At 37.7% G+C, this 20,331-nt stretch overlaps 2 protein-coding genes across 9 annotated transcripts in view; both read left to right on the forward strand.

Annotated features, from left to right (window-relative positions):
- LOC109612913 (uncharacterized) overlaps nucleotides 1-14,683 on the forward strand; it is a 206,019-nt gene extending 191,336 nt beyond the window's left edge. For all 7 annotated transcript variants that reach the window (XM_059122947.1, XM_059122948.1, XM_059122943.1 and 4 more), the window contains 5 exons: nucleotides 6,035-8,840; nucleotides 8,906-9,048; nucleotides 9,121-9,802; nucleotides 9,872-10,028; nucleotides 10,113-14,683. In XM_059122947.1, the coding sequence (XP_058978930.1) occupies nucleotides 6,035-8,840; nucleotides 8,906-9,048; nucleotides 9,121-9,802; nucleotides 9,872-10,028; nucleotides 10,113-11,540 (5,216 nt within the window). In that variant the 3' untranslated portion in view covers nucleotides 11,541-14,683. The remainder of the gene's footprint in view (nucleotides 1-6,034; nucleotides 8,841-8,905; nucleotides 9,049-9,120; nucleotides 9,803-9,871; nucleotides 10,029-10,112) is intronic.
- A 4,350-nt stretch (nucleotides 14,684-19,033) lies between these two features.
- The window catches only part of LOC101892799 (acidic phospholipase A2 PA4), a 32,047-nt gene continuing 30,749 nt past the window's right edge, over nucleotides 19,034-20,331 (forward strand). The window contains exon 1 of one of the 2 annotated variants that reach the window (XM_059123027.1): nucleotides 19,034-19,416. The gene's annotated coding sequence lies outside the window, so the exon portion shown is untranslated. The remainder of the gene's footprint in view (nucleotides 19,417-20,331) is intronic. The other variant, XM_005185257.4, reaches the window with a different exon arrangement.

Below are 20,331 nucleotides of genomic sequence, written 5' to 3' on the forward strand. Positions count from 1 at the left end.
ATCGGGCATTTTTTCTGGTACCTCCCCCACAAAGCGTCAAAATTTTGAAAAAAGATAATAGAATCCGGAATAAGCATCCGGTTCTCTTTAAATTACACACATCATAATATTTTAATTAACCCAAGGTCTGTTGTGAAGATGGGATATATCGGTCTCTTCCCTCTGGTACCTCCCCCACAAAGAGTCATAATTTTGAATATCCATGAAGCTTATAAAATGCGAAATTAACATCCAATTGCATTCAGACTTGGTACATCTGAATATTTCCATCAACACAATATCTTTTATAAAAATGGGAGAGATCGGAGAATTTTTTCTGGTACCTCCCCCACAACGGGTTAAAGATTTTGAAAAACCAAGCGCTCAAAAAGGCGAAATAAGCATCCAAATCTTTCTTCAAATTCTCTCAACCAGAAACCTGAGATGAATATGGTATTTGTGATTTCGTATAAAATTGGATACAAATGTTCGGTTTTCTTGTTAATTTATCTGCATTCGATGAAGTAAGAAAATGGTTATATCTGGGGTACCTCACACTCGTTTAAACATTTTTTTTTTTTTTTAAATTATCACATATCTCATATAAAGTAAAGGAAATACTCGATATAGTCCAAACCTGGCACTCCGCAATATTTATATCATATTTATTTAGATCCGATACGAGGACCACATCCTATTCCTTCGGAACCTACTCAATAGAGGATCAAAAATTTGAATAATCATATCAGATACCTGAGGGTGGTATACATCTGTCGGCAAAATTGACGAGTACTTTTTGTTTTTTTTTATCAATTTTGGTGTTTCGATTTCTTAAGAATTTGCAAAATAATATTGTTTAAAAAAATAAAAAAAAACAGAAAAATATAATATTAGTTCTTCCTTATTTAATGTCTCTTACTCACCTATTTCTGGTCATCCACTCTCACTTCTCGTTAAAATTCTAATTTTAAAAAAATTGCAAACATTTGTTATGTTTTTCTTGATTACCAGAAAATCCTGGTCGGCTATGCCTTCGATTTGATCTCTGCCCTCTCTACGTCTCACTTGATGCCATTGTCGACTTTCATAGATGGATGACATAAATTGCTGATATTGTCAATATTCAGCAGTTATATTGATTGTATTGCATGTGCATCCCACAGACCGACCAGTGGTATTACAATCATCGTCAACATCATCATCAGCATTGAGAGTGGCAGCAGCAGCAGCATCATTTGTCTGTTGCAGAGCATTCTAGTGATGACACACACAAACGTACGCACTACCCACCACTCACCACAACAAAGAAGTCCATCAAGTATTGAAGCTGCTGAGCCATATAAATGTCACCGGTAGAATTGTTTTATGTCACAGATGTGGGTGTGAGAGCTGAGAGGAAAATGTACGCAACCAACCCCCCAGTTCACACACACACACAGCTGAAATCGTTCATGTGTAAATAACTTGAATTAATGGAAAATCGTGTTAATTAAATGATATTTAAAGTGACAACCGCAGCATAAAAAACTCCGATGAGCTATTTTCTCTCTTTCGGCAAAGCAATGAAAATAATTAAAAAATATTTTTTTGTGCCGCCCCATCATGCCAGCTCAAGAATACATTTCATCATACATACATAAAACAGTAATTAATTACAATTACTCGCCCTGGCCTAGAGGGGGGGCCGTCCGTCTGCTTGTCTGATTGGTCATTGGTCCGGTCGATGCGTCCGACCTACAGCGCTACTCATCGACGAGCTCACTTTGTGATTTACCTGACATTTTTTTTGCCGTTTTGTTTGATTTTTTATTCTTTTTGAGTTAATCAATTTTCATATTGTTCTCTGCCCTGGCGACCATCAACAGCCATCACAACAACATCACTACTTTTGACAGTTGTGTGTAAATATATAATATGGGTGATAAAGTGTTCGATAGAGCGGCGTGAAAGGGACAAGAAGAGAGAACACATTGAAGAGAAGATGCAATGCGAAACTAAAGAGTAAGGTAAAGAGAACGGACATTTTGAGGTGTAAATAAAACTACATGAAATGTAATTTACACACACACACAAACACATGTTTGAATGCCCCATGGTATGTGGTGCACTGATGTTTATAGACATGTCGATTATTTGTTTATTTGTGTCATGTTAATGTCAATTGAATTTGTTTATTTGCCCATTTGTCACACAGAGATTTTTATCATCCATCAAAAAATGGACATCAGATTGTTGTTGTTAGGTCGGTCGGTCGTTCGGTCACACCATTGCAATGGTGTACGATACAAGTATAACCCTATAACATTTCAAACATTGATTAGGGGTGTTAATGTTACAATGAATTTCTTATCACCGTCAACTAATCTTATTATTGCCTGGTCTGACATTCTGCGGAGTAGTGGATTCGTGGCAAAACGAAAGGATACTTCAGAAAATTGAATTATACGAGAATTATAATTTAATGTTAATATAAATTTAACAATAATAACAATATGGAATTTATGTTCCTTTTCTCATAACTGTATTTTTGTACCTAGCGGGTGTTTCATTGAGACATTAAGCCTCTTGAGTCATATGCAAACGATTTAATTCTCATAAAACACAAATGGAAACAATACCCCATCCCTCCTCTCTTAGCGTCCGTCCCCACATCAAGTGCGGTAATTGAATATTTGGTGGTTACTTTTTTTTTGTTCATTTTTAATTTTTATTGAAATCTCAGTTTGTGTATTTGGGCTTTTATTAAAATTTTAATGATATTCAAATAAATACATTCACAGTGAGAGATGGAGAGAGAGAGGGGGGAGAGAGCAAAATGTAAATGGACACAAAGCAAACTCTGTTGCCCGTACAAAAAAAAAAGAAATTAATAAAAAACGAAAAACAAATACACGTTAAGTGATAATGGTAAGAAATTAAAAATAATGATGAATTACTAATAAGCAGTAACGAGAAGAGTGAGCGATGCTGCGCACATGTTAAACCCAACAAAAGTACCAAAGAGCAGGACGAACATCTATTTTGTCTGAGAATGGTGATAGGGGAGAGGTTGGTGGTGGGGTAACGCAATTAAGATAAATGCATGGCAGAAAAATGTAAATACACTTAACAAAAGGGTATTTAAATTAGCTTTTTTCTCTAATGTCTCTCTTCTTCTGAGCGAAAACGTCTTAACGGAGTGTTTTAGGAAAATTAATACTGTTTTAAAGGTTGTCATCACATATTAGGATTTGTTGTTTTGGATAATCTAGTAAAAATCGGCGTAAGACGTTAAATTCTTTTTTTCTGAGTTAAAATGTAAGCTAGTTAACATGCGCCATGTTAGAGTCATAGGAATGTTAGAGATATTTGTCTTTAGCCTTTTTATAGCATACTTTAAGGAGCTCGAAAAATTATGTTCGAACCACAAGTTCGGCATTACCCTCCACCAATCGGAAGAAACTTCGATATTTAAAAAAAAATTCTTTGAAAACATACGTTATAATTTAAAAAATTCCCAATATCTGGTGTTATAATTATATGGGGCTATACGAAAATTAGAACCTCTACAGCCAATTATCTGCACAGAGAAGGTGGCGTCTATTACGAAATTTGAGATAATTCTTTTCAAAAATGTAGCTAAAATCGTCAAAACACCGAATATTGGTGATATGGGATCTATACGAAGACGTGAATTTGTACAGGAAAATTTCTGTCACAGAAGCTGGTTTCCATTACGAACTCCAAATACCAAATTTGAAACAACTTCGGGTGAAAACTGTGTGGCACAAATAATCAAAATATCGAATATCTGGAGGTACAGTTATTTGAGGTCTACATCAAAACTTGGGCCTATATGTACGTACAGATCTCTGCAACGATGTGTCCTACACAGGGAACACTTTCTCAAGAATTACAGAAAAAATCGGTTTGAAATAGCGCCTAAACACACAAAAAAAACCTTATATCCGAATTCCGAATATCTGTAAATTCCGAATAATCAGTAAAGAAAGTCTAAAAGTCGGGTGTGGCCGACTTCATGGTAGCCTGCACCCTTTTGCATATTTAGTAGAGCATCATATAATGAAAAAAATAAATAAAGAATATAGCAAATAGAATGAACAATATATATGGGAGCTATAGCTTTATATGTGCCGATTTTCACCAAACTTGACATACTTGTTTCTAGGCTCAATTCAAATGGTCGTAAGTTCCAATTTACATCCCATTTGAGCTAATATTACACATTTGGTGCACAAAAAAACACAAATCGGACAAAGATATATATGGCAGTTATATTCAAATCTGAGCCGATCTCGATAGAATTTGGCAAAGTATCGTTGTTGCAGAGTGGATATTACGGCTGCGGAGGACAAAAATATCAAACGGGATGTACAATATGTTTGGGAGCTATAGCTATATGTCTGAACCGGTTTCGATCAAATTTGGCATACTTATTTCCAGCCTTAATTTGATCGTATATGCAAAATTCCATACTATTTGGTCTGATATTACACGTATGGTCCACAATGAAAGGCAAATCGGACGAAGATATATGTGGGAGCTATATTTAAATTTTGACCGATTGTCTCCAATTTCAATAGAGTTCGTCCTTGGGTCAAACAAATGACTTGTGCAAAATTGTGCAGCTGGATCGGGCAATAAATGCGACCTGTGCTTTGTTCATAATAATACATGGACTGACGGGCGGACATGCATAAATCGATTTAGAATGTGATTCTATGCAGATCATCAAAAGGAGTTTGGGGTCTATTTCGTTTCCTTTTGCCTTTTACAAACAAATGCACAAATACATAATACCCTGACCACCTAGTGGTGTAGGGTATAAATAGATTCTCTCTTCATTTTTTTTTTGTCTGTAAATGTATGTAATTGCTGATTTGACTCTCTGTAGATTCGAAACAAAAGTAATTTTGTGAGAAGTTATTGTTATTATTTTTATTGTAAATTTTGCTTTGTTAATTGATTTCACTTCGACCACCCACCCCCTCATGACCCATACCATTTTGTTTCTATCAATCCGTTTGGTCATTTGATTATTCATTCAGGTCCAATATTTAAAATACAACAACTGGCATTACTCCATCTCCGGTAAATCTCGTCCTTGTTGCCATACACAAAACGGTATTTTCTTGTCTGGCTGGCTGGCAGGCTATTCGCTCAGCAAAACCAGCACCCAAAAATGAAAAAATGGACGAATAACGGAGAAATGTAAAAATGTTTAATTTTTAATAAACCACTTACAATTATTTGCAATTTTCATTTTGAATGGATGGATGGATGGATGGCGGTGGTGGTGGCGGTGTGGTTATGACGATGATGAAGATAATGCCCAGGACGATGATGATGACGACGACGATAACGTGGTGACCATACTCAAAACACCACTTACTGTTTTAACCGTTAAAAAATTCATAGAAGTAACAAAGGACATCCATGGGTGGTGGGAGGATGTAAATACATTTAAAGCAAAAACAAAAATAAAAAGCTATTTAAAAAAGGAACATTGTAGACTTGCCAACACAAACATACTTTGAAAATTTATTTTGATTTTATTTTAATTAACGTGATTTATTTTTCTCTACAGTATCTTACTTTCCTCGCCCTTTACCCTCGTTCTTAACAAGTAATTCCAAGATATGATTTTTTATGTTCTATGGGTATTTGTTTGTTTGTTATTTTATGGAACATACCCAGAAAGGAGATCAAAGAATTGCCCCAATTCTAGAGGGAATAATTTTCTTATTAACCGCAAGACATTATTGAAAACAGACTAACGTAATAATATGGGGGGTTGGTTGGTTGGTTGTCAAGAAAGAACTTCGTTTATACATTTAATTCAAAATAATTAGCTAAACCGTTCAAGTGATCCTAGAATATACAAGATTTAAAATTAGCCATAATCAATCGTCAGTGTTACTTGGCAGAGCCGAAAAACTGAGTTTAATTCTTTTTGCGGATTTTTAAAATATATACTTTTTTTATCAGAGCATCAATTTTATTTTTCCAATTCTCCACTAATTTTTCATTTTTTTTTCTCTTCTTCCACTAACAGATAAACTCGCCACCTGTTTTGTTTGCAAAGCTGAAAATTGTCCCCGTACTCGCCCACTTAAAAAGGGTCGTGGTCAACAGTATGGCATATCCGATGATACTATACCAGTTGGTGCACGTGTCTGCAATACATGTCAATGCAAATCGGTGCGCACTCGTTATCCCAATTGCCCCCTACCGACCTGTCCCAATCCCAAAGATCGTGCCAAACGTTTGCATAATATACCAGCCCGCCTTTACGAACTGGCGCCGGATGTCCGCGATCCGATTATGCAAGAATTCCAAATACCTGCCCAAGCAACGCGTTGCTGTTCGGCTTGTCTGATGCGGATTCGTCGCAAATTGGATCCTCACATAAATCTAACGGACGAAGAACGACGTACAGAGGGCGATGAATCGGATGTCAGTACGTCGTCGTGTGATGAACGCGAACCAGGCGGTAGCGATACTGCATCTGTGGAGAGTCCGGAAAATCCTCAGCGTCATAATTCGCTTGCCAAAGATCTTGGGCAAAAGCCATCTGCACAAATGCTTGGCAGCGTGCAACCAGCAGCAACGGCTGCCGGAGGTATATCAACTGCCAGCTCGGCTGGTGGTATTGGAAACAGTTCAAGCAATCCAGACACTACCACGCCCACTGTAAGTGGTGGCGGCGGGAGTGGTGCTGTTAGTGCTAATGCTGGTGTTGGTTCCCAATCAGTAACAATTATCAAGTCGGATGAACGTTTGCTGCCACCATTGGGCCATGCCCCCAAGAAACAAAAGACTTCCGAGGAATATGACTCCTCGGCCACAGAAACCGCCGATGAAGAGAACGAAAATTCTCCAGCCAATCGTCAAAGTCCCAAAATGATATTGAATAACACGAATAGTAGTAGTAGCAGCAGCAATTCTGTTGTAGTCTCCTCTGCCACTGGACCAAGTGCAGTAAACCTGCAGGGCTTTCTCTTCTCAGTTATTGAGCATTCGTTCAAACAGAAAGGTCCACCTCCATCTAAGCCATCCAATCAACCTCCGTCAAATCAACTGCCTAATTCTGCAATGACTAAAGCTCAGCAGCCGCCTATGCGTCTGTCCGTCGATTCGTCGCCCAACAACAGAATTCGTAATGATATTTTAGGCGGAAGCTCTGCTAATAACAATTCAAATAACAACAGTAGTAACAACAATAGCAGCAACAATTCCAATTCCAATAATGATGTAATGCTAGTTAGAGAATACCGCAACGACGGATCCATTAAACATCAACCTCAGGCTCACGGTCAACCGATAGTTGCCAGCGGCGGTGGCATCGGCAATGCCGATAGTGGATCGACTCTAAATTCCGTACAAAACTTAAATGTACGACAATCACAAAAACAAGCGCCACAATCTGCTGCAAATGCTCCAGGCCATCCAGAGAATTTGGCCACCCTGTCAGTGGTGAACTCTTATATACCGGGTCAGCATTTGATGCCTCCAGGAGGTCCAGGTGGTCTAATGCATCACCAACAGCATGACATTAAGGCCACAATTACTCCAGTACTAAAGTCAGGGAAAACATCGACGCCGCCGCATGTGGTGCCCGGCCCGCCTCCTGATGCCATTATTTATGCTACATCTCGCAACAACGAACCGGAGCCACAAACATTGGATCTGTCTATAAAGAAACCATCACGGGATGGTCCTTCTCCCCATAACTCTTCGTCGCTAAATGCGTCATCGTCGTCCTCGTCTGCAACCGGCGTGGGTGGTGGCAGTGAGAGCGGCCTCTCGCGACATCAACAGCCTCAAACAAATACGGCAGTTAAACATGTTGGCAACGCTCCCAGCATATATCGTGGTTCCGATCCCACTCCCCTCATCGGAGCTCCGAACAATCACGCGTACCTTTTTCATCCTCACTCAGCGAGTGTCGGTGTGGGTAAGGTTCCACCACCGGGATCTCTTTATGTGTCACAAGTACCTGTCCCCATTCCACCCACCATACCAGTAAGTAGTGGTTCGGGACGTGGTGGCCCAACTTCTCAAGCACCGCCTTCTCAACCTCCGCCATCGCATATGCAGTTGTCGAGTCAACACAGTAAAGGCGTGGGAGGCCTTAATAAGATGCCACCAAAATTGAGTCCACAACTTATACATCCGCCCAGTTCTCACGGGCAGGCGCCGTCGCCTTCACAACAGCAACAACAACAATTGTTGGTCGGTCCCAAGGGTTCGATTACCCATGGTACACCCGTCAGTAATGCCGCTCAACAAATCATTGTGCACTCGGCCACTGCTGGAGCAACACTAAGTCCCAAGTTTGACAACTTGCTGCGTCAAACACCTCCATCGGGCGCTGGTGGGCCAACAGAGAACAACAAACTTGGCTCCATTACCCAGGGGACTCCCATTCACTTGCCGGCCCCTTTGGACAGCAAGCGAGCTTACGAATTTGCTTTCAAGCCGTCACAGAGACAAAGTCCAGCCCAGCAACATCACCCACCACCGCCGCCGCAGTCGCAACAACAATCGTCGCCACAGCCGCCACCACAAAACGCCTATGCTGTTGGCAGCTATTCGAGAGCACCCTACACCGTGGAACAGTCTCCGGTACTGAGCACCAGGCAGATTGTTATGCACGACTATATAACGTCACAGCAGATGCAGGGACAGCAGCAACGCAGTGTGCCCAGGAGTGGTAGTGCTAATTCGACGGGGGCCCCAGGATCTGGAAAGGAATCACCGTCGCCACGCAACAGCGGAAGCGGTCTAGTATATTATGATAAGGATAGGGGCCGTACAGAGTACTCTAGCAGAGAATCACCAGCAGAACACAGCAACAGGTAAGCTAACATAATTCCATCAGAAGATTTGTTTGTTATTTAAATTAATACACTTTCATTTTAAGTACTCCCAGTCCACATCGTACTCCACCACCGCCTAGGCAAGGTGTTATCCAACGCCATAACACTGGCGGTTCTAAACCACCATCACCTGCAGCACCACCCCAAGGTCGGATGCATGTTGTGATGTCGCACAATTATCCGCCAGGTAAGACCGCAGAACAAATAGAAAGAGAATCTGGTGGCCGGAAAGTTCATTTGGATCCTTTTATTTCTTTAGCCGGTCACGATGCATTCTCGTCATTCGTTGATCTGGCCGTACAGCAGCCACAATTGCCAGTGCCCTCACAGAAAGATGACAAGTCCTCGTCATCGGCAACATCGGTGACATCGGGTCCGCCGCCACCGCCTTCATCTTCGGGCCAGTCGCAGCAACCACCACCTCCCACACATCACGATGCCATCCGCTATCAAATGAATCGCGAACAACACATAGCTGTCCTTCATCACCAACAACAAGCCATGGCTGTTGCAGCGGCCCAACAGCAGCAGGCTGCACAACATCAGTACAGGCAGCATGCTGATATGCAACGCCGCTACATGGAACAGCAGGCGAAACGCGATCGTGATATGCAATTGAAGAGACAAGAACGCGACCGCATAGAACGGATGCACGCGGAACGGTTAGATCGTGAGCAACGAGATCGTGAAAGAGAACGCGAGCAACGAGATCGTGAAAGAGAACGCGAGCGTGATCGAGAACGAGACCGCGAAAGAAGGGAACAAGAAAGAGCTGCCGAAGAACGAGAGCGTGATGGCAGACGTATGGAACGTATCTACGCAGGTAATGCAGTAACCGCAGCGGCTGTTGCAGCTGCTGCAGGTGTCGCTGGGCCCCATTACATACGTGGCCCACCCGATTCAGGACCACCGCGATCGATACCAGATCGTGAAAGAGACCCGTAAGTATTCGATGAGAGAGGAGAGGAGTGTATGCATGGTAAATTGCAACTAATTCACTTCCATTATAGATACCACAGAGACCTAAGACATCAAGGGCAACCGCCAACCGATGCAACACTGTCCGCCCAGAACTTAATAGATGCAATAGTTATTCAACAAATGAGCCAAAGGAGTACAGAGCCCGGCAGCATGAGTGTCAATCGCGATTTGCCCAGAAGTGGATTTGTAAGTCGTCTTTTTTAGCATCTAGTTACCCCCAAATGCAATAAATGTTTGCGGTTGTTAATAATGCGATTCTTTTTTCAACAGTACAATTCTCGTGACATTGGTGCCCCACGACATGCGTCCAATGTGATATCCTCCTTACAGGCCGCGGAGAATAATGGCAAATCCTCTTCGCCGAATGTTATTAATATTGATTTGGACAACGATCGGGCCAGTGTCGGATCCTCTTCATCGAGCGGTGTACCTGGCAGCAGTGTTCAACACGAATCGACACAAAACGCCCGTAATGTTCGCAACAGTGGACCACCACCACCCACATCACAAGCTCCCCCTTCATCACAATCGTCGCAAATGCGAACGAAAAATATAACTTTTGGCGAATTGGCCGAAACCATTATAACGAACGACTACGGCACGGTTCCCATGCATTTCAGGCCTGCTCCACATCCAGCCAATTTTATGCCCTATATGCAGGATGCTCAGAGCATAGTAACCCCGGATAGATGGAAAATGAATAGGCGTGTGCAAAAAGATGCGGAAGCTGCTGCCGCCGCGGCTGCATCAAAGGCGGGATGTCCACCAAATTCCCAATCAAGCGTAAATTCTAGTTCTGGCCCTGGCACGCCGACAAACAGTGGTGGACGTTCCACTACACCCGGTGATGATCGTAATATTATACGAATGCCCCAGGCGGTGAGTCCACGTAAATATCTGCCGGATTTCATGGCACATGAATACCATTACCAACAACAACAGCAGCAGCAGCAGCAACAACAGCATGGTGCCCCTCCACCGGGTGCAAGCCATGGTTCGTCTCTGATGAGGCAGTCGCCCTATGATTCAGGACCGGGCAGTTCGGCTGGTGGTTCATCATCCTCAGCGCCACCATCACAGGTTGCGCAAATTCACACATTTGATACCATGAAGTATGTGCATGATCGGATACAGGTGGTAATGCGAACAGAAGACGACCACCGGGCCGGTGGTGGTGGCGGCCCAGTGGCCAATGATCACGACCATCGTCTCAAGGATAGCCATGAGCCACGTAAAACACCAAATCAATATGATGAGAGAGATAGTGGAAGACATTCGGCTAGCAGTGATTCATCGCATCCCTCAAGTAAGGGCGGCGGTGCTGGAGGCGCTGGCAGTGGTGGAGCTGTTGCCTATCAACAGACCCCTGTGACAACATTTGCAGCCACAACCTATGCGTATCCCTACAGTGCGTTGAATGTACCGAGCTCGGCCGGTGGTTTGCCGCCACCACCACAAATGAGTCTTAATGCAGCCCACCAAATGCAAAGCAGCGCTGCAGCATCGGCACACAAACAGCCAACACATGTTTTGCATAGCAGTGGCGGTGGGGTACATGATGCTGGACCCAATTCGGTGGTAAGCACGACGTCCGGCGGCGGTGGTGGCGGCGGCCCCGGTGGTGGGCCTGGAGGCGCATCAAATGAACCCAAACCTTTGCTTTCGGCTCAGTACGAAGCCCTGAGCGATGAAGATTAGTTGTGACTTCAGGCGTCTGCTGTCGCCAATGTTAGATATCATCATCATCCCAATCAGCAGACGCATCATCCTAAACAACAACAGCAGCAGCAGCAACAGCAACATTACCATGTGACAACCCAAGCCAATAGTAGTAGATATAGTAGTGATGAACAACAACAACAACAGCAGCAGCAGCAACAACAACACAATCGTATACGTAGTCACAAGCAGCCCCAAATGCAACAACAGCAACATTATCAGCCGGCAACGCAACTCTTACACCCACAAGCGTCGTCTAATCCACAACAACAGCAGCAGCAACAACAATACTTTCAGCAACAGCGTACAGTGTATAAAACCCACGACTTAACCATTGAACAGCCGCCGCATCCATCCCAAATGCAACAACAGCAACATTATTCTCACAACATGCAACATCCATTGCCGCCACTGCAACAGCAACAACACTCATTTAATGGTAATCTGAAAAATAACAACAACCTCAATGCAAACAATAACAACAATCGTTATTTTTAAGACAAAACAAAAAAAGAACAACACTTTAAGAAACAACAACAGGAATCGTGTATATGTGTGTTGTAATTGGCTTATTATCACCATATAGATAGATATTGAAACAGCAAACTACATTTGAAAAAGAAATTTAAACCAATCCATGTGCTTTGCAAAACTTAAAATTGACTCGTATTTTTTCATTCATTTTTTTTTAGTTACCTTTTCTACCTTTTCTAAATATATACTGACAAGATTCTTTAAAAACGCTTATCAACAGCAAACATAAATGTATATTTTCTTATTTTTATTAATTTTCAATGACTTTCCTTAAATTGTAAGTTTTCTTTTCGTTAAAACAAAAAACACATATAACACGCAGAAAGAAAGAATTTTGTTTATAATTGAAAACTGTAATAGTAAGGAAAAATAGAGCAAAAATGCAATGATTACAAATTATATTTAAATATAAATATTTATTAAACAAACTACAAATAAATTTCTTTATGTAAAGTTGAAAAAACAATGCACAATGTATTGGATAAATTATTTCGATACTTGTGTCATCGTTTGTGTTCAAAAACTGGACACATATTCTGTGCAAAATTTAGACCTTTACCGACAGTTGAGAAATGATGTTTTCTTATGTGAATGGTTTATGTTTTTCGGTCATTTCTTCTCTAATAGAATATATTTTCCGACGATAAAATTTGTGTTTATATATATTGTCGTATTTATTTTCAATATCATTTCTTATTATTGTTATAAAATCAGAAAAGAGACGTTAATTTCGGCGAAACATAAAACAAATATTTTCAAGGATTTTTTTTCGTTAGTTATCAGAATAATGTTTTTTTATCTAGAAAGTTTTTAAGATCTTATTTTCCTTTCCATCTTTCAAGTTAAAATTCGTGTGACTTATATTGGCCAATACACATGCACAGAATTAGAAAATTTGATTTGTTTCTTTTGTTGGATTTATTTCGTATTTAAATTTAACATTGAACCAAATGAAAAGCAAGAAAATTAAATTAAATGTTAAAAACTGTTGGCTGTTTTTAAATAGATATATAATATCACATAAATGGATGGATGTAATGTTTTCTGTCACATGATAACAAAAAAAAAAAAAAAGCAACAAGTTCTTTTTTCACACAGACATTTGTTGGATGGTTGACCAAATCTTGGTTTATAGAAACGAAGGCGAACATTAATGTCACCATTCATAGAAAGAAATGAAACCACTTTAACAAAAACTACCTATTTTTACAATGAAATAATACACACATACATATATACGGAAAATCAATATAAACATTAAAATATACCTATAACAAAAACAACAACAAAACCGCTAAGACTAATGCATTACACCTCTTAACAGGAAAGTAAAAAATTAAAAACAAAAACAAAAAAAAAAACAACAGAATGCAAGTAATGAAAAACCGACACTTAAATAATGTACAATATTATAATAAAGCATACAATAAATATATACTATACAGATACATAATTATATAGTTTTTCATAATTATAAAATGATAAAAGTTAAAATATAAAAATATTCTTGACATACAAGCAAAATGTTAAAGGAATATACATTTGCAAAATAAAAAAAAAAACAGACAAAAAAATATATATAAAAAATACTACACACTGTAAAATTCAGTTGAAAAGTAACTTTTATGCTGCATATACAACAAATTAAATTAAACTAATAATAAACAGTGTTTTCTTTCATTTTAAGTCAATACTATAAGATTTAATGAAACAAATATATAAATATTATAATATAATTATATATATACATACAATTACAAAATAACCTTATACAGAAAATATATAGATATTTAAAATATAAAAAACAACAACAACAACAACACTTTAACAAACAGAAATGATCTTTGCATTACAAAATCTTGTTTTTAAGTTCGTTTAAACTTTAATTACTTGAGTAACAAAAATTACAAAAAAAATCTAATGAAAATAAATAACAAAAATTTAGTTTGTAATTTTGCCTTAAGTTCTAAGCTTAAACATAAAACAAAACAAAAAAATAAAAAATTCTAAAAAAAAAACAATTCAAGTAAAATCTGTCAAGATATAAGAGAACCATGTATAAAAATTCAGAATAGTTATTTAGTTTATAAATAATTGATAAAAAATAAAACAAAAACAAACAAAAAAATAAAAACATTGCAAAACCTATAAATATAAAAGTAATGAAAATATTAGCTTAATATAATATTATTATTTCTAACATTAAAAGAAATTCATTATTTTCTAATAAAAGAATTGTTCCCTTCGATTTTTTATATATATATTTAAAAAAAAATAATAATTCATCAAACTATTTAAAACACAACAAGAAGTAATAATAACAAATTTAAATAAAACTGTGTTTTTGTAATTATATTTAATAATAACTGTCCTTCCCCTTCTTATAACTCGAAGCTAAACGTAAGAAACAAAAAAATATAAATTTGATTTAAATTGTTTTTTTAAGAATTGTAATTTTTTTAGGTTATAACTATTATTTTTATTATTAATAATTCTTTTTTACCTACTACCTAAGTAGCAGAACCAGATACAACTGATGCTTTATGACTTCTATTACACATAAAATAAATGAACAATTTTCAATAAAACATTTCATTTTTTTGGTTAACTTTCACATATTTTTTTATGTTCTTAACACGGGGGTTGAAAAGTTTTGGCTGGGGTTTTGTCATGGAGAACAATGAATTTTAACGAGATAGTCGTGGGGGTATTTTGCAAGTAGTTTTTGCTGTCGTTCCTTACTTTTATTACGGTTGTTGGTTTACAGTTGAATCTGACACAGAAGCTATAAATAAAAAAATCGATTTCAAATATGTTTTTGAAAAATACAAAATTTAAATTTAACCTTGAACTTCGGCCAAAACTTCTCTTTATCCCATTTTTCTTTGTTTTTTTTTTGGAACACACACGCAATCAGCGTGTACCATAGGGTTTTACCATAGGGTTTTTATTTTAATCATTCATTTTTGTTTTGTTTTGCTTTTTGCATTTACAACACCCAACATCAATATAAAGAAATGAATGAATATACATAATTGAAATAAATATTATTTATATTATATAAATTATTAATAAACAAGAAGAAAATAATTACACTTACCTACCATATAAAAAAATATCGGTATAAAACAAAGGAAAAAAGAACTCTTAACAGATACAACATACAAAATATGATTATTATTAAAAAAATGAAAAAAGATAAAAATACACACACACAAAGAAATATGTTGGGATAACAATAATAATCTCTCACCAAAATAACAACAAAACTTCAACATACACTGAAATGATGAATAAAATTAATAATAAACAAATTCGAAAATAATGAAAAAGAAATGATTAGAAAATAAATTCAAAATGGAAATATTAATTAAAATGTGTGTTTTCTTTTTTTAGTTGGGTGGAATGTAAACTTTAGATTGTACACGGTGGCATGTTGGATAAAGAAAGTATTGCTCTTCTGACAAGCACGGATTGGTTGAATACTATTAAAAACATTTTAAACCTACTAATGTAAAGGCATATAACTTCGGTTTTGTGGCAATATCATTTGGCTAATATCCTTCTCTTTCATTTTCGAAGAATAATGAACCACTTATGCCTTTGAACCAAAATCGGCATCAAACAGTGACTATATATATATATGAAATCTATTTTTTTTTAATTTTATTGAATGAAAGCAAAATATGTCGGAAATAGCATCAAATTTTATAATAAGTTTAGATTTGTTCGAATTGATCACCTTTGGCACGAATTATGGCCTTCAAAAGGCTAATGAAACCGTCACACGCTGCCCGGCTGATGCGGTGTAAGTTCTTACACTTTTTGGAATTTCAATGGCTTTACCCCGAGCTCATTTTTCAATATTTGCCGAATGGAATATTGCGATATTTTCAGCTGACGAGCAATTTTTCGGCCACTGCGACGCGGGTTTCGATCAAGTCGCTTCTTTGCTTTTCGAACCATTTCTGCTGATGTTGCTGTTTTCTTCGAGCTACGCTACCAGTATCAGGGAAACGAGCGATGGTACGAGACACAAAAGATTTATTCACATTTAAATACTGGAGTGCTTTAACGATAGTCATTTGTGGTTTTCCAGCCAAATATAAAGAGATCACACTATTACGCTTGAATTCCATCATGAATAACTTTTTTCTGAATAATTCTCACCAAAATGCTTTTGTATGTTCTTGCACTTTTGGAACTTCAATGGCTTTACCCCGATATTTGCCGAATGGAATATTGCGATATGTTCAGCTAACCAGCCATTTTTCGGCCACTGAGACACGGGTTTCAATCAAGTCGCTTCTTTACTTTTCGAACCATTTCTGCTGATGTTAATGTTTTCTTCCGTCCACTTCTTCACGGTACGAGACACAAAAGATTTATTCAAATTAAAATGCTGGAGTGCTATCGTTAGAGAGCCACTTGTGGGTTTCCAGCCAAATATAAAGAAATCACACTATCACGCTTGAATTCCATCTCGAATAACTTTTTTCTGAATAATTCTCACCAAAATGCTTTTGTACGCTTGTAAACAGTATAATGAGCCGTCACTGGAATAATTGTAACAGCTGTCGGACGAGTGGCTTAGAAATTACAGTAGTCTGAAGTTGGTTGCAGTTTTTTCACCTCACCCTGTATATCGTTTGATACTGCCAAAACGAGCCTCATCGAAATAGCGGTTTTAGACCTTAAGACTCTTTGGATCAAATCCGTTTCAGGACATTTGGAATCGATCTAGCGATGTCGGTCCGTCTGTCTGGCTGGTGCACACGATAACTCTCGACGGGAGTATTTGATTTGATCCAAACTTGGTACATCGTAAAAGGTTGACATTTTCGAAGAAAAATAATTTACTGCACAAAAGGAGAGAGAGGATATTCCGATTATGCTCCAATTTTGCAAATCCTAATATTTGCATTAGTGCTCAGGTGCGAAAATGGACAGTATCGGATAACTCCAACAAGTACCTCCCCACAAATACTCAAAATTTTAAATAATTACAACTCTCATAAAATGTGATGTAAGAGTCCGATTGTATTCAAATTTCACACATCTCAATATTTACATTAACCCAAGGTCTTGTGTTAAGATGGACAACATCGGCCCACTCGTTCTGGTACCACCCCCACAAAAGGTCGAAATTTTCAAAAAAATATATTCTGCACAGAAAGAAATCTAATTTTTCTCTAATTTTGCAAATCCTTATATTTGCATTAGTTCTAGGTCTCGTGCCAAAATAGATAATATTGGAACACTCCATCAAGTGCCTCTCTCACAAAGGGACAAAATTTTGAATAATTATAACTCTTAAAAATATTATGTCTTCAAATTTCACACATTCTGCTATTTTTATGAACCCATGATCTGGCAGTAAGACGGAATATATCGTTCCACTCCATTTGGTACTTCCCCCACAAACGCTCAAAATTTTGAATATCCATGATGAAGTTCATAAAAAGCGAAACCAACATCCGATTCCATTCCAGACATGGTAAATCCCAATATTTCCATCAACACACGATCTGTTATAAAGATGGTAGAGATCGGACCATTTTTTTTGCTACCTGCCCTTACATAGGGTTCAAAAATTTGGAAAACATAACGCTCAAAGAAAACGAAATAAGCATTCAACTCTCTTCAAATTTCACACATACAAACATTTTTGCTAACACAAGATCTGTTGTGAAGATGTATGTATGAAGATATATATCTGCGACCCCCTTCTGGTACCGCACAACATTTTCAATACTTTTATCTGTCATAAATTGCGAAACAACTCAGCGATTCTTTACAGCTTGCTATATCTAAATATATGTCTCTCATCCAGAATCCTGAGATGAATATGGAATTTATGATTTCTCATAAATTGGATATAAATGTTCGATTTACTCATTTCTATAATAATATTTAAATCATATTTTTTAGGTCCGATACGAAATAGACCATATTGACCCATTCTTTCCAAATCCGCTTCATAGAGGGTCAAGAGTTTGAAAATTCGTAATAGAAGTCAAAATATTTTAAAATAATCGAACATTGGCCGTGGGTATATATCTGTTGGTAATACCGACGAAACTTTTTTACATGTTTTTAAAATGAGTTAAATAGCGCGATATATGAATGAAATTCCTGGATTTTCTTTCAAAAATGTGATTGAAACTGTTAGATATGCAAAGACGAATATATTTTGGCGTTATGTTCGAAATATGAACGAGCTGTCAATAATTCTTTTGTTCGGGAACACCCAGAAGAGCGGTGCTTGTTAGAGCAGTTGTTAGTTATTAGAAATTAATGGCTATAAGCTAAGTTTTAAGATCTATAAAATGGTTTTCAATAAAATGTAAATGCTGTTTTAGGAGATTCTGGTTATCCACTTGAGCTATGGTGCATAACGCCATACAAAAAACCCACAGATGAATTATCCCAGAAATTACATCAATGGATGTGCAAAATGTCAAACCTCTATCTTTTATCGATCTCTATCTCTAGATATGGAGTCTCCCACGAATATTTTGATCCGACGAAGAACAATAAAAACATTGACAACACTGGCGCTATGAAGGAAATGTAGGTATATTTTGGCGCCAAAAAAGCTTCTCTCTCAAAAAACTTTTTGTGAGAGTCAATGTTTTGGAGGGTTTTTAAGCTTTCCTGTGTCTGCTTCCGCTCTTAGGTTCTTTGTTGTGCTAATAATAATCACGATAATGATGATGACAATGGCAACACAATAATGATGTTCGCTATTGTACTGACTGTCGCAGACAACAAACTTAGCAGCTTGCAAACAACCACACATGTATGTATTTGTATGCATAGAAGTCGTGCTGTTATTAACATAGCCGCACAAATCTACACACATACGCACTCCCTAGACTCTGTCTGACTGTAAACAATCGTCGGGCCAAGTCCAAGTTTAACTGTGTTTTGTTCAAGAATCAAGTTCAGTCATACCGCAACGGTTTCCGTCGTCGGTTTGTTAGTGTAGTGTTAGCGGCATTGTTGGGTACCTTAAAAGCGTAAAACCCCATAATCATCTTCGACAACAAGAACAACGGTTGTTACATAAATACAAAGTGTGGTGTTTTCAAAGAGAATCAAATCTAATAAAAAAATATTCATTTTCGAAAAAATCATTTCACCCACAAAAAGCTATTTCGATTCGAAGAAAAGCAAAAGTAAAAGTGAAATTTTCTAAATTCAAGAACAAATTAAATTAATCAAATTATTTGAATAAAATTGAGATTGGCTGCAGATTTGAGTTATCGCTTTGTGTCAAGCATCCAAACAACCTGTCTTCGTCTTTAAGCAAATCAATGTAAGTTTTAAAAATTGAATTTCAAATTGGCAGTGAAATTTACATATCCACAAAACATAAGTAGTTCAAGTGCAAGATGTGTGTGAGTGTTTGTCTGTTGTCGTTTTTGTTTTTATTTATGTTCCTGCCGACAATTTATGCTGGGAAAAAGTGTATGTATGTATGTATGTGGGGTATATAATTACCTATATACCTATGTTTGTGTTGGAAATACAGGAGCAAGTTTTTGAAGGTCATGCCAAGAAGTGAAATACATAAATTGTAGTCTATGTTGTGGTGTTTGTTACACATCGTCTGTGGTGTGTGCGATTGTGTGTGTGGAAGAGGGAGTCCTGGCACATTGTGTGTATACCGACAACGTGCTCAGCATTGTATCCCAATGGGGAACTTTGCAAAGGGAATTGCATGCTGCTGATGTTTTCTAAGGGACTGTGGGATACATTTACACACATATATATTATAATGCAGTCCTAGGAGGCATAATATATCCGATGTATGATAAGCGAGGTATAACAACCGATGTATAACATTTTCCCACTTCATCAAATATGATAAAAATATTGGGCTCTGCAAAATGTACTTGTCATCAGATATATGGTTTTGACACTTTATGAGAAAGGCAACAGAAGGAGTGGCATTCTATATCTCATCTTCTCACGAGATTTTCAGTTTGCAGTTGTATTACAATGTGTGGAGCCTAAAAAAGAATCGGATTCTTATTTCGCATTTTCAGCGTTTTAAAATTTTTAGCCTTTGTGAGGAAGTTACAAAAAGAATTATGCCGATATTTTTGCACCTTTGTGGGGGAGTTGCCAGAAGGAGTAAACCGAAATATCCCATCTTCACAGTAGATCTTGTGTTAGTGGAAATAGTCGGATATGTGAAATATGAACAGAACCGGGTGCTTATTTCGGA

Source organism: Musca domestica, unplaced genomic scaffold (genome assembly GCF_030504385.1).
Source record: "Musca domestica strain aabys unplaced genomic scaffold, Musca_domestica.polishedcontigs.V.1.1 22, whole genome shotgun sequence".
Lineage (NCBI taxonomy): Eukaryota > Metazoa > Arthropoda > Insecta > Diptera > Muscidae > Musca > Musca domestica.